This window comes from Leguminivora glycinivorella, chromosome 22, assembly GCF_023078275.1.
Source record: "Leguminivora glycinivorella isolate SPB_JAAS2020 chromosome 22, LegGlyc_1.1, whole genome shotgun sequence".
NCBI classification, from domain to species: domain Eukaryota; kingdom Metazoa; phylum Arthropoda; class Insecta; order Lepidoptera; family Tortricidae; genus Leguminivora; species Leguminivora glycinivorella.
In genome coordinates, this window is record NC_062992.1 from 9,642,266 (window position 1) to 9,655,463 (window position 13,198).

At 35.1% G+C, this 13,198-nt stretch overlaps 2 protein-coding genes across 4 annotated transcripts; both read right to left on the bottom strand.

The window, feature by feature from the left end:
- Window positions 1-1,479: 1,479 nt before the first annotated feature.
- LOC125237898 (plasminogen receptor (KT)) lies at window positions 1,480-13,113 on the bottom strand. 3 transcript variants are annotated; one of them, XM_048145136.1, is made up of 5 exons: window positions 12,941-13,113; window positions 12,710-12,840; window positions 12,569-12,577; window positions 12,200-12,309; window positions 1,480-2,536 (listed from the first exon to the last, which is right to left on the bottom strand). In XM_048145136.1, the coding sequence occupies exons 1-5, from the start codon at window positions 13,019-13,021 to the stop codon at window positions 2,403-2,405; spliced, it is 465 nt and encodes a 154-aa protein (XP_048001093.1). In that variant the 5' UTR covers window positions 13,022-13,113; the 3' UTR covers window positions 1,480-2,402. The 3 variants fall into 3 exon arrangements, with proteins under 3 accessions (XP_048001093.1, XP_048001092.1, XP_048001094.1); XM_048145135.1 differs by having other exon boundaries at window positions 12,557-12,577; XM_048145137.1 differs by lacking the exon at window positions 12,569-12,577.
- Window positions 5,007-9,629, bottom strand: LOC125237897. Its single transcript, XM_048145133.1, has 2 exons — window positions 8,401-9,629; window positions 5,007-5,322 (listed from the first exon to the last, which is right to left on the bottom strand). The coding sequence occupies exons 1-2, from the start codon at window positions 9,463-9,465 to the stop codon at window positions 5,305-5,307; spliced, it is 1,083 nt and encodes a 360-aa protein (XP_048001090.1). The 5' UTR covers window positions 9,466-9,629; the 3' UTR covers window positions 5,007-5,304.
- Window positions 13,114-13,198: the final 85 nt, after the last annotated feature.

Below are 13,198 nucleotides of genomic sequence, written 5' to 3' on the forward strand. Positions count from 1 at the left end.
TTTCTCTCGTATGTTTTCACATTAAACTCCCAATAAATTATTATAAATATATGAAATAATTTATTTTAAATATATTTTAATGTCCATTGTTTTTTTTTTCGTTGGGTTATTATCAACTTTTTCTCCTGTTTAGTTAATTATTTATAATAGTGGTTTTCAGGCTTGTCTGTATTTCGTTTAAAGCTTACTTTGGTTCCGTCATTCATATTTCTCAATGTACTTTTGAGTTGGTTCTGTTTATATTTAATATTAATGACTTCTACTATGAACATCATTAGGCTTCGTCATGATGTCATTTTAATCAAACTGTGTTGAAAAATAGAAATAACACGATGTTTTAGATTGGGATAAAAAAAAGAAATTTATTTGGAATATGGTAGAAAGAATATACCTAGTAAGACTCGAAAAGTCGAAATTGTCGAAGGTGTCTAAAATATCACTTGATAATTACCTATTAATTAATATAAACAACAGTGAATTAATGTATATTTATTAGTAAACGTTGACTTACAAGAATATGTACTTATAATTAGGTAATTGTCGTTGAATACTTTATGTCAATTGAGTAGATATTAATGTTAATAAACAATAATATTTGTAACACTTCCGTAGCATAAAGTTAACTTAAAACTGGACTGTTTTGCTCTACTTATAACAAACATTATTCAATTATCAATTAAATAAACAAAACAAACACCACAACTAAACTGATAAAACTTAACAAAACAAGTTGTAAAACTTAAATACTATAAATAACTTCCAAAGGTAACTCGAATGTTGCAGTCATTGGATTCTGCTAACCATAAGGTTGGCTGCACATTTGTTTGTCACCAACATAATATAAAATAATGTTGTGTTTTGAATTTTATTATACTTACCTTTTTATGCTTGGCAGGAATAACGTGCCCCTAATTTGAGCTTGACTAAAATTATAAAAATATAAAAAAGTATGATCATTATGTAAAAACACAAAGCTCTCATTTTCAAAAATGACTAGGTGATTGCGATTTAAAATCTAAAACAAACAATATTTCATATGTTTGCTACCACTTTAGTGCCATCTAAGTGTCACTTCTAGAGCGCCCTACACACTAGCGCGCGTATCGCGGGCATCGCGGCCCGACGCCGCGAACGCGAGTGTGGAACTTTCTGCGTATTGAATCGTGTGGAGGGCGCTTAGAACAATGAATCAAGATCGTGGTAGCGATCATAATTTAGCAACTCTTGTGTATTTACACTATCGATAACTTAACATAGTAACAGCTTTGATCACTACGAGGTATGTTTTCCGATTAAGTAATCTACATTAACTTAAGTACCTAATATTAACGACGTCACAATACCAATTACTTGACAGACTTATCTTCAAATCCATCATTTGCCAAGGCATCATCACCTCGTTGTCTAAAATAACGACCCTAAAAACATGTTAATTTTTTTAACATTTCATCACAAATTTTAATTTTAATGGAATCTGCAGCTCTGCTAAAAAGAGCAAAATATTCTGCGCTCGAGGCGAAATATTATTTCGTTCCCGTCGCCTTCGAGACAACGGGGTGTTGGGGGTCAGAGGCCATAGCGTTCATACGGGAGTTGGGACTTAAGCTGAGGGAAAGGACCTCCGATGCTCGTGCGGGATCGTACCTGGTGCAAAGGTTGTCCATTGCCATCCAACGTGGCAATGCGGCAAGTTTGATGGGCACCTTTGCACCCGGTACAGCTCGCGGAGGTCTTTTTTATTAGTTTATATATTTTAATTTAGTTTTATTTAAATTTTTAAGGTACTTTAGTTTTAATTTTTATATTTTAATTGTTTAAGATTGTACATACTAGTCACTTTTTATTTATTGAATAAATTTATTTGAATTTTAATGGAATATATTTTACCTATTAGAAAAAGACGACGAGCTGAGATGTTCCATTTTGGAACGATGCTACCGTAACCTGCTTCCTTCCTATCACCTCATGTAACATTGTTGCACTTTGGATAATCTTAGTTTAGGTTACCAATAGGAATGTAATACAATTTTTGGGGTTTATAAGATTCAAACATTCGTACCAGTGTTAAGATAGTTAGGTACTTCTTTCTAGAGATCATTTTTTAGATCTTTTGATTAATTTATAATATCTATAGAAAAACATCCAAAGTTTAATATCACTGGAAAATGTACGAAGTTACCTATGTTTAAAGTTTTTTTTATAAACGTGATGAGAAGCCTAACGGAGAGAGTACAGTTTATATCTTCGAAATATTACATAATAAAAATTGAGTTCATGAAATGATGAAAACGTAGTTATTCGTAATTAGTTTACGGATATCCTCTAACTGAGACATTTCATTTTAAACGCTTTTTCAACTACAAAGCTAAAGGCACAGGCCTGAACATTGTGTTATGAACAGTTTATAACAGTGGTGGATGAATTCGTTTTTTCTCCTCCTCGTCTTCGCGTCCGATGTCGACGGAAGAAGGAGATGGGAGACCGCACGGCCACTCCAGATACTCGGCTTCGTGGGTCATGATGTGTTCAGCTTCCACTGTAATATAAAACAAATGCTTGATAATAAAATCATATAAATATTCCATAAGTTTAGACTGTACCCTCTTTCGAATGGAACCCTCTTTCGATTTGGAAATAAGATTGCTGACTGAGATGTCCTGTAGAGTTTAGAAATGACAACTCCTAACTACATTTTAAAGTTATAAAAATACCAGAGATTTCATCAAAAACGACTGACACATATAAAGGACCACTCTACTATATTCTAAAACCATTGAGTTTGAAGGGTTGTCTATTGTTTGCCCGACAGTCATTTAACATAATATTCATTTGCCCGAATCTAACTTGCCTGAATTTCATTTGCCCGAATGATTTGTTTACCATAAAAATCATATGACATACTCGTTGTTTATCCGAATATTACCTTCCATAATCATACAATGCCATACTATTTGTTAGCCATATTATTAAGTGCAATAATATGGTTTCATAGAATATTCAAACGCCATAAGCAATTATTGCCATATTAATTGTTGCCCATATTATTACCTAACCTAACCTACTTTCTGATAGCAGTTTCATTTTCCAGGGGTCACAGTTCTAACCTAACCTAACCTACTTTTCCAGCAGTTTCATTCTCCAGGGGGTCACAGTTCTAACCTAACCTACTTTCTGATAGCAGTTTCATTTTCCAGGGGGTCACAGTTCTAACCTAACCTAACCTACTGTCTGATAGTATTTTCATTTTCCGGGGGGTCACAGTTCTAACCTAACCTAACCTACTTTTCAAGCAGTTTCCTTTTCCAGAGGTTCACAGTTCTAACCTAACCTAACCTACTTTCTGACAGCAGTTTCATTTTCCAGGGGGTCACAGTTCTAATCTAACCTAACCTACTTTCTGATGGCAGTTTCATTCTCTAGTCCTTCTAGTACCTATTATAGTAGTTTTCGATTCTGCCAAAGCACATTATGGAAATTGACTTTTCTGGACGCTAATTTGTATGACAAATGATGGTATGGAATGTGGTAATTACGGATTTCGATGATTCTGACAAATGACATTATGGAAACTGACTTTATGGGAAACAAAGTTTCTGGCACTAGATTAATATAGTAAACAATGATTATGGCATAAGATGTTATGAGAAACAATATTATGATTGTTGAATAGGATGGCAAATAAAATTATGGCAAATGAAATTCTGGCAAATGGGGGTATCCCAGTTTGAAGACCATAAGGAACTTGAATATTTAATGAAAATGGTTTGTTTATATTACACTCACAGGATTTATAAACAAACATCAAATCCCACAGATACTATTTTAATAACCTGGTGGAAATATTTCAAAGTAAACATAACACTATCAAATGTACAACTCTAATAAAATCCGCTACGTAAATAATAAGAACATCTATAAGTAGGGTTGCCAGACGGTCGGGATTTGGCGGGATTCTCCCGATTTTTAACATGTGTTCCCGAATCCCAAATTAGAAAATGTCCCGATTTTTCGAAATACTCTAAAATTTCAAATTCCAAACTAGAATCCAGTCAAATTATTTTTCTGGAACGACTGTAAAGTAAGTGCCGTAACCCGCGCCTAGTGTGCGAAGCGCGTTGTTGCAGTGCGCAGTGCGGGGTGTACGTTTTAAAATATTTTGGTTGCTCATCGTGGGTGTCATTTCAATGAACGAATTTCTTGGACACTGTTAAGGTATCTAGTTTAGGAGTCGTGAATCAAACACGGGCTTCGAGCTGAGACTGATTTATTCCACGTGAATGTAATCTTACCCACATATGTACAATTATAAAAGTACCTACAACCTCCTTTTTGAGAAATTAAAGTTGAAGTTGAATTATGATTATGAGTGATGTTTTAATCGCCCTTCCATCCCCCATAGAAAACGGTAATGACAGTTGCAGAAATTATCTAGGTGCCAAAATAAATAGGAGCTCTAAATTCCTGAGTACCTACGTGTTGTCTGCAACTGTTCATGGCGGATAAAAAAGGTCATCAATCTAACATATATCTAAGGAGATATAGACACTTAGGTAGGTTCGTACTAATCTAGTTTGTAAACATTTGCAACAGCATCATATCTATGTAAATTACAATATTAATTTTGCAACAATACTATCAGTTAGCAAACATTCATTATCCCATTTTTCTTACACATATGCAAGAAGAAGGTAATTAAAAACGATATTGATTAGGTACATGCTAATTACTTCTACCTACTTTACTCTAAACTTGTGTATCTCTTACATTTAAGTAAGATAATATAAATTTAGTTTCAGTAATTTAGGTATATAAAATAACTTGCCTATTAACCTATCATACAGTAGGTATTAGGATAACATTAAATTGTATTATTATATTATTATTATTATTTTTTTTTTTTACATTTTTATCATTTTATTTCAGCTAATTATTGACATTTACAATATAAACATAAGTACCTAAAACTTGAGAAAAAAAATAAAAAAAAATACACATGCAATTTTGGCTAAGTACCTATGAATACATTTGTTATTATTATTGTTTACTGAAGGTAAATACATGTAATTGTTAAGTTTTAAGTATTTACTTTAGCAATTTCTTATGACGTAAACAAAAAGTTTAGGTATTATCATCTCCGAATACAGATTACTTATACTAATAAAACTATTGTTTTATTCAAATCTTATTGATTACGTACACAGTTTGTGTAAGATATAGGTAGGCTAATGAAAATTATCAGAAGAAAAAAAAATGGCTCACGTGACCCGATTGACCGCGTTGGACGTGTAGGGGTATCCCCACCGATCAGGAGGTCGCACTGTCCTGCCGGAGCGAGTACGATAAAACATGTTATTATTTTGCACATTCTGATCTGCTGACTGGACAATAGGGTGGCTGGAGCTGGATGTTGTTTGAGTGTGAGTAATTAATGGGGAGGAGATTGCATCGTCATCAAGGTTAAAACATGTGGGTTCTGGTCTGTTTTGTGAGTCTATAATTAAATGTCTTCTATTACGCCGTAGAACGTTACCGTTAGGCATTGAGATCAGATACGTCCTAGGTCCTAAGATGCTGTGAACTGTACCTGGAGCCCAATTATTAAGTAGCCTTAATTTTATTTTTTGTCCGACACTTAGGGGCGTTAAGTTTTTTGTACGTAAATCAAAGTAATGTTTTTGAGTCTCCTGTCTGTGTGTTAATCTGTCATGATATTGTTGCTGCGTTCTTATCTTAGGTACCATTGGGTTATTTTTAGACGGAACTATGCCGCGAAGTTTTCTGTTATATAATAACTCTGCAGGTGACGGTAAATTATCACTTATCGGTGTACACACGTACTCTAGTAATGCAATGTCTAAATCTGTGCTATCGAAATTCGTTTTTTTCATAATATTTTTCATTGTTTGTATGGATCGTTCCACTTGACCGTTCGATTGCGAGTGTCCAGGGGACGAGGTCACGTGGTGGAATTTCCAATTTAAAGAAAATTGTTTAAACAAATTAGAAGAAAATTCTGGACCGTTGTCACTCATTACGATTTTCGGGATACCGTGTCTTCTAAATATGCATTTTAGTTCAGAAATTACCGCTTCTGATTTTAAACTTTGCAGTTCCGCTATTTCTATAAATTTACTAAAATAATCTATAACCAGTATATATGATTTATTCGCTAAATGAAAAATATCGACTCCTACTTTACGCCATGGTTTTTTCGGTATTTCATGAGAAATGAGAGGCTCCTTCGAATTCTGTTTTTTATAAGTGAGACACGCTTGACAGTTAGACAGATAATCCTGTAATTGTGAATTAATGTTTGGCCAATAAACAGTCTCCCGAGCCCTAAGTTTGCATTTTTCCAGTCCCAAGTGACTGGAATGAATTTTCTTCAACATATCATGTCGCATGCACTTAGGTATGACTATTCTATTGCCTTTCCATACCATCCCAAAATCCGTAGTAAGTTCGTCTCTAATATTCCAGTAACATTTTAAAGAATCGCTAACGTTATTCTTTTGATTAGGCCATCCATGTTTAATTACTTTTATTAAATTTTGAAGCTCATTATCCTCCTTTGTGCACTTTTGTACCTCCAATAAATGTGTGTCGGTTAACTCATTTGTAGCCGCGAGCGCGCACACTTGCGCCTGCGCCTCGAGGTGGTCGCGCGGGGAGGGGCGTGCCCGCGTTCGGTGCAGGTGCACGCGATAGTGCGTCGGCGATATATAGATATTTTCCCGGCTTGTACACTAATGAAAAGGTATATGGGTACAATCGCATCAACATTCTCTGCAAACGTGCGGGGGCATTAACAAGGGGTTTATTAATTATGTTTACGAGTGGTTTATGGTCGGTTTCGATTATTACATTTGTACGGCCATATATGTATGAATAAAATTTCTCGCAAGCAAAGACGCAAGCAAACAGCTCTTTTTCTATTTGAGCGTATGCCTGCTCTGTCTTTGTTAAAGACTTAGAAGCGTAACAAACTGGTAGATTTCTTTGTAACAAACACGCACCTAAACCATGTTTGCTCGCGTCAACCGAAATTACCACCGGCGTATTTATATCATAGTATTGTAATACTGGTGAAGAGGTTAAACATGACTTCAGCTCTTTGAAACATTTATCATGATTTTGGTCCCAATGCCATTCGATGTCTTTTCTTAATAGTTCTCTGAGCTTCGCAGACTTCTCAGAGAAGTTGGGTATAAAATTACTGACGTAAGTGACAAGACCTAAAAATCTCTCAACATCTTTTACATTTTGCGGCGTAGGCATGTCCCTTATCGCCGATATGTGTGAATCATCAGGACGAATGCCGTCGCTGCCAATTTTGTGGCCAAGATATTTAATTTCAGTTAAACCGATTTTGCATTTTTGCCTATTTAGTTTTATGTTAATATCTTTACATCTGTTCAACACTGCTCTCAGCCTCTGATCGTGAATTTCCTTAGTTGGACCATATACTAACAAGTCGTCCACAAATAACACTACACCTTCTATATCGTCGAAATGACTATACAACCGTTTGTGAAATATTTCTGATGCTGAGGAAATTCCATAGGGCATCCTTAAAAACTTATACCTGCCGAATACCGTATTGAAAGTACAAAGATCTGTGCTACTTGGATGTAGTTTTACTTGCCAGAAACCTTGCTTCGCGTCCAAAGTACTGAAATATTGCGCACCTAGCAACTGCGCAGTAATCTCCTCAAACGTTGGAAGTTTAAAATGTTCGCGCCTAATCGCTCTATTCAGATCGCGGGGGTCCAGGCATAAACGTAAATCACCATTGGGCTTTTTAACCACAGTCATACTATTGACCCAATCTGTTGGGCCCTCCACTTTAGAAATAATACCTTCCTGTTCCATTTCATCCAATTTATTTTTAATCTGATCTTTTAATGCTAACGGTAGCTTTCTCGGAGCATGGACTACTGGGGAAATGTCATTATTTAATTGTATTTTGTATTCCCCCGGCAAACAACCCATCCCTTCAAAGATATCTAAAAATTCGTCTAATATTTTTTCACTTGATGAACCTTGGCTAATAGTCATGACTCGTTTAACTAGATTTAATTCTACGCATGAATTCCTGCCAAGTACAGGACACGAGTCAACGTCGGCAATTATGAATTTCACAAAATATGTATTTCCTTTATAAGTTACTTTTAAATAACATTTTCCCAGTACGGCAATCGGTTCCTTGGAATAACCATATAACCTTGTCGACGTTTTAGTTAACACATCAGTTGATAAATTAATTTTACTTAAAAATCTTTTGGGCAATACATTGACATCCGCTCCAGAATCTAACTTGAAAGCTATGCACCCATTGTTTATCTCTAAATTTACAAACCAGTCATTGTTATCATACTTATTATTAACTTGAGCGATCACCTGATCGGTGGAGTCCTCCTCTATTTGAAACACTTGACGCGACGATCGACACATCCGCGCATAGTGATTCATCCGATTGCAGTTGTTACACCGTACTCCGAACGCGGGACACTCCATCCTTCTATGTGCATGACCACAATTGCTACAGCCGTTAAAGGTTCTTTGAGGTTCATTTGACGTCACTCGCTGCGATGTATTGCCATAACGATTGAATGTCCTATCTCTGGAGTTAGGAGTAGAAAATGAAGATCTGGGATAATATGTCTGATGCTCTCGCGCACCACTGGGCATGTTCGACCGCGTCGGTGTGTGAGGCGGCCGGCGCGGGCGGTTTGTAGCGGTTGAGGTATTACCACGTTTATTTACTATATGCACGTCACAGGCTGTTGTTCCTGATTGATTAGTGCCCTGTGAAACTTCATGTACATGCTGTTCACCACTATTTGTTTTTATATTTAATGCCTGCAATTTAGACATCTCCGCTAACTTGCATATGTCGATTGCTTTCTTTAGGGAAATGTCCGGTTCTCTTAACATCCGTTCCGATAAGGTCACTTCTTTTACACCACAGATGAACCTGCTACATATTAAACCATCACGTAAGTCTCCAAACTCGCATTTGGCGGCTATTTTATTTAATTCGAAGATATACTGCTCGGTCGACTCTAACTCATTCTGATCTCTTTTAAAAAATTTGTGCCTTTCCACTGCCAAATTTTTTACCGGAACAAAAAACTCATCAAACTTGGCTAGCAAGCCGTCCACTGTATCCGTGCCGTCGGCTGTAAATTGCTCGTACACCTCTCGACATTTGGTTCCGATGACGTGCAATAATATATTTACTTGCACTTTTTTAGCTTTCGATGAAAGCTCACATGCTTCGTAATATATTCTGAACGATTTCTTCCAATTGTCCCACTCAGCACTTAAATTTCCGGATGTGACATTAACTAAATTGTTCTCGAACAAGAATGGCGGTGGCGGTTGTAAAACCGACTCCATTTTTAAAGAAACCACAATTTCGTCCACAGAATCAAAAGACTGTTCACTATCACTGCCTGACATGTACTACACGCACAAAACTAACTAAATCACTGCGATAATCATTTTATTTAAATTCCGGCTGCGCCATGTTAAGGTATCTAGTTTAGGAGTCGTGAATCAAACACGGGCTTCGAGCTGAGACTGATTTATTCCACGTGAATGTAATCTTACCCACATATGTACAATTATAAAAGTACCTACAGACACTACATCCTGGGATACCCCCATTTGCCAGAATTTCATTTGCCATAATTTTATTTGCCATCCTATTCAACAATCATAATATTGTTTCTCATAACATCTTATGCCATAATCATTGTTTACTATATTAATCTAGTGCCAGAAACTTTGTTTCCCATAAAGTCAGTTTCCATAATGTCATTTGTCAGAATCATCGAAATCCGTAATTACCACATTCCATACCATCATTTGTCATACAAATTAGCGTCCAGAAAAGTCAATTTCCATAATGTGCTTTGGCAGAATCGAAAACTACTATAACAGGTACTAGAAAGACTAGAGAATGAAACTGCTATCAGAAAGTAGGTTAGGTTAGGTTAGAACTGTGACCCCCTGGAAAATGAAACTGCTATCAGAAAGTAGGTTAGGTTAGGTTAGAACTGTGAACCTCTGGAAAAGGAAACTGCTTGAAAAGTAGGTTAGGTTAGGTTAGAACTGTGACCCCCCGGAAAATGAAAATACTATCAGACAGTAGGTTAGGTTAGGTTAGAACTGCGACCCCCTGGAAAATGAAACTGCTATCAGAAAGTAGGTTAGGTTAGGTTAGAACTGTGACCCCCTGGAGAATGAAACTGCTGGAAAAGTAGGTTAGGTTAGAACTGTGACCCCTGGAAAATGAAACTGCTATCAGAAAGTAGGTTAGGTTAGGTAATAATATGGGCAACAATTAATATGGCAATAATTGCTTATGGCGTTTGAATATTCTATGAAACCATATTATTGCACTTAATAATATGGCTAACAAATAGTATGGCATTGTATGATTATGGAAGGTAATATTCGGATAAACAACGAGTATGTCATATGATTTTTATGGTAAACAAATCATTCGGGCAAATGAAATTCAGGCAAGTTAGATTCGGGCAAATGAATATTATGTTAAATGACTGTCGGGCAAACAATAGACAACCCTACATCCTATACCGGTTAATGGGTCAATACTGTGGGACTTCGTTAAATCAAGTCTTTTGTCCCGATTTCGAGGGCACTGGCTTTAGCAAGCTGCTGGCTTCTAAATATCGTGGATGATATCCAGCTATTGTCAGAATAAAGTTGAAAGATCGTATTATTGAATAAAATCTATCAGCAATTTTTGCTGTAGATTTCTCTATCGAATTCGATTCTTTCAGCAATTTTTGCTGTAGATTTCTCTATCGAAAAGTAACTAATGCCAGGTAACTAATACCGCATTGATCAACTTAATTCTGGTAAAGTAGATATTTGGAGACACGTATACATTTTCATTGTTTCACAGGAATCGTATAAAGAAATTGCCTTTCACATATGGTATAATGTTGGTTGCCAGGTAGTGTTGAAAATTTAAGTGCAAGTTTCGTCAACAGAAACCAAGATTTTGACAGCAGTTTGTCGCCGAATTATTTTCAGCGTTCACTTTAATTTTATTTATCTAGTTAGTTGAGATTTGCTTTTAAAATTTATTTTAAATATAATAATTTTGTGATTCTAGTAATTTGAATGGTGGATGTATAATACAAAGTACCTAAACTAGAAATTATCCAAGAAAAAGCACTCTGAATTTGTCAAATTCGTTACGAATCAGTCCTTATGATAAGATTTTTATTGTTATTCAAGATTTGAAAGAATATATTATTATATAATTATACAAGTAAAAAAACTTCTATGAGCAGGAGGTGTGCCACAAATATCATAATACGAACTTATAAAGAACTTATAAAGTATATTCTTTAAATATATATGGGCCATTTTTTTTTTCAAAGTTGTCCACCCCACTTTTTTGTAACATGGATATTTTTTACGCGAGTCATACTCAGAATCGAGAGCTCTATCAATCCTGATAGGAGAAAAAAATATGTCCCAAAATTTCCATACATTTTTTCGAACCTTCCATTCCGTTACCGCCATACAAAATGTATGAAAAAATGGCAACGGAATGGGAAAAAATCTTGAAACACTTTTTTTCTCCTATTAGGATTGAAAGAGCTCGCGATTGTGAGTGGAAAACACATAAAAATTTCCAAATCCTAAAAAAAAGTGGTGTAGACAACTTTGAAAAAAAATGGCCCAATTACGTTCCTACTTTAATTTGAATGTTTTATTTTCTCTTTTCCCGACTTGAGACCTAAAATCCCCAAAAATTTTTTTTTTCCCCGAAAATCGAAAAATTCGATCTGGCAAGCCTATCTATAAGAGACATTACATCACTGACCCTGAGATTCGTGTTAATTTATTCGAACTACTTGCACGTGTGACAGAATCTCGTAATACCTATACTTTTATTTGTTCATGACAATCTTAAATTAATATCAAAAATCATCACTTTTATATCATAACGTAACCCTGTCAACTTTATAAGATAACACAGAAAATGTTTTATTTAGACTAATTGCTGAGTCACTGAAACTGATAACGATACAAACAAATAAAATGGTTAGTTCACTAAATTAAAATTAAGCAAGGTACTAGTAATTTACATGACTATAACAAGGAAGTCTTTTATTTAGATAAGAACATACCAATCAGAAAATCAACTTACTTCTAATCCTATGAATCTTGTTTCCGTATGCAAGGTCCCAATAGTAAAGGGTCACAAAGGTAAGGGGTATTAGTGGCATCAGAAGGTAGGGCCTCTTTGTTCTCCTGAAACTGTTTGGGAGGTAATTATGATCAAGGAATTGGAAAACATGAGTGTACTGAAAGGAAAATGTATAATTATTAATCATAATAAAATCACTGGAGTTTACATATATTTTTCCTACCGGTGATTATATTATGACTTGAGGATACAAGCATCACTATTTTAATATTGATAGAATAAAAATATAAAATATGACACAAAGAATTAAACATGCACATGAGCAGTAGAAGTGTTAGTAAAATGAGAAGGAATTACATTATTGAATACCTCCTGAGTCTGTAAAAGAATTGAATTGTACATGAGTATCAACTTTTCTCATGAATTACCTAATATTCAAGTCTGATACACTTATGTCAAATCTGTCTCCAAAATAGTAAAAAAATATTAAAATTAAAAACATTTACGTACCCTGTGAATAAACCAGTGGCTGCGGTAATGTAAAAAGTTGTCATCCAAAGACATGTATCTCTATTTTTAGCAATTTGCATTGCCATTTGTCGCTCTTGCAGTTGATATTGTAACTGAATCTGTCTTTCCATCTGAAAATAGTAAGCAATATAATTTGTCACTATTAAAAATAGCTGAAGTACTTAATATTTGACCTCAATATTACCAAATAAACGAAATTATAAAACTGACCTTGATTTTATTAATTGTCTGAATAAAATCTTGATTCTTTTTGAAATTTTCTTCCATGTTTATAGTAAAATAATTCCCCATTTTGCCAGTGATGAACTTTATTTCTTCAAATAGTTAATAATAATAAAAACAAGAGACGACGCAACACCACACTTTTGCGATCACTACAGACACTGAATGTTATCAGCTGATTGTTTTCAAAACAAGCGCGTCGGTATTGATTCCCTTTTATGTCGTGACTTTTTCTGTTTTAATCCT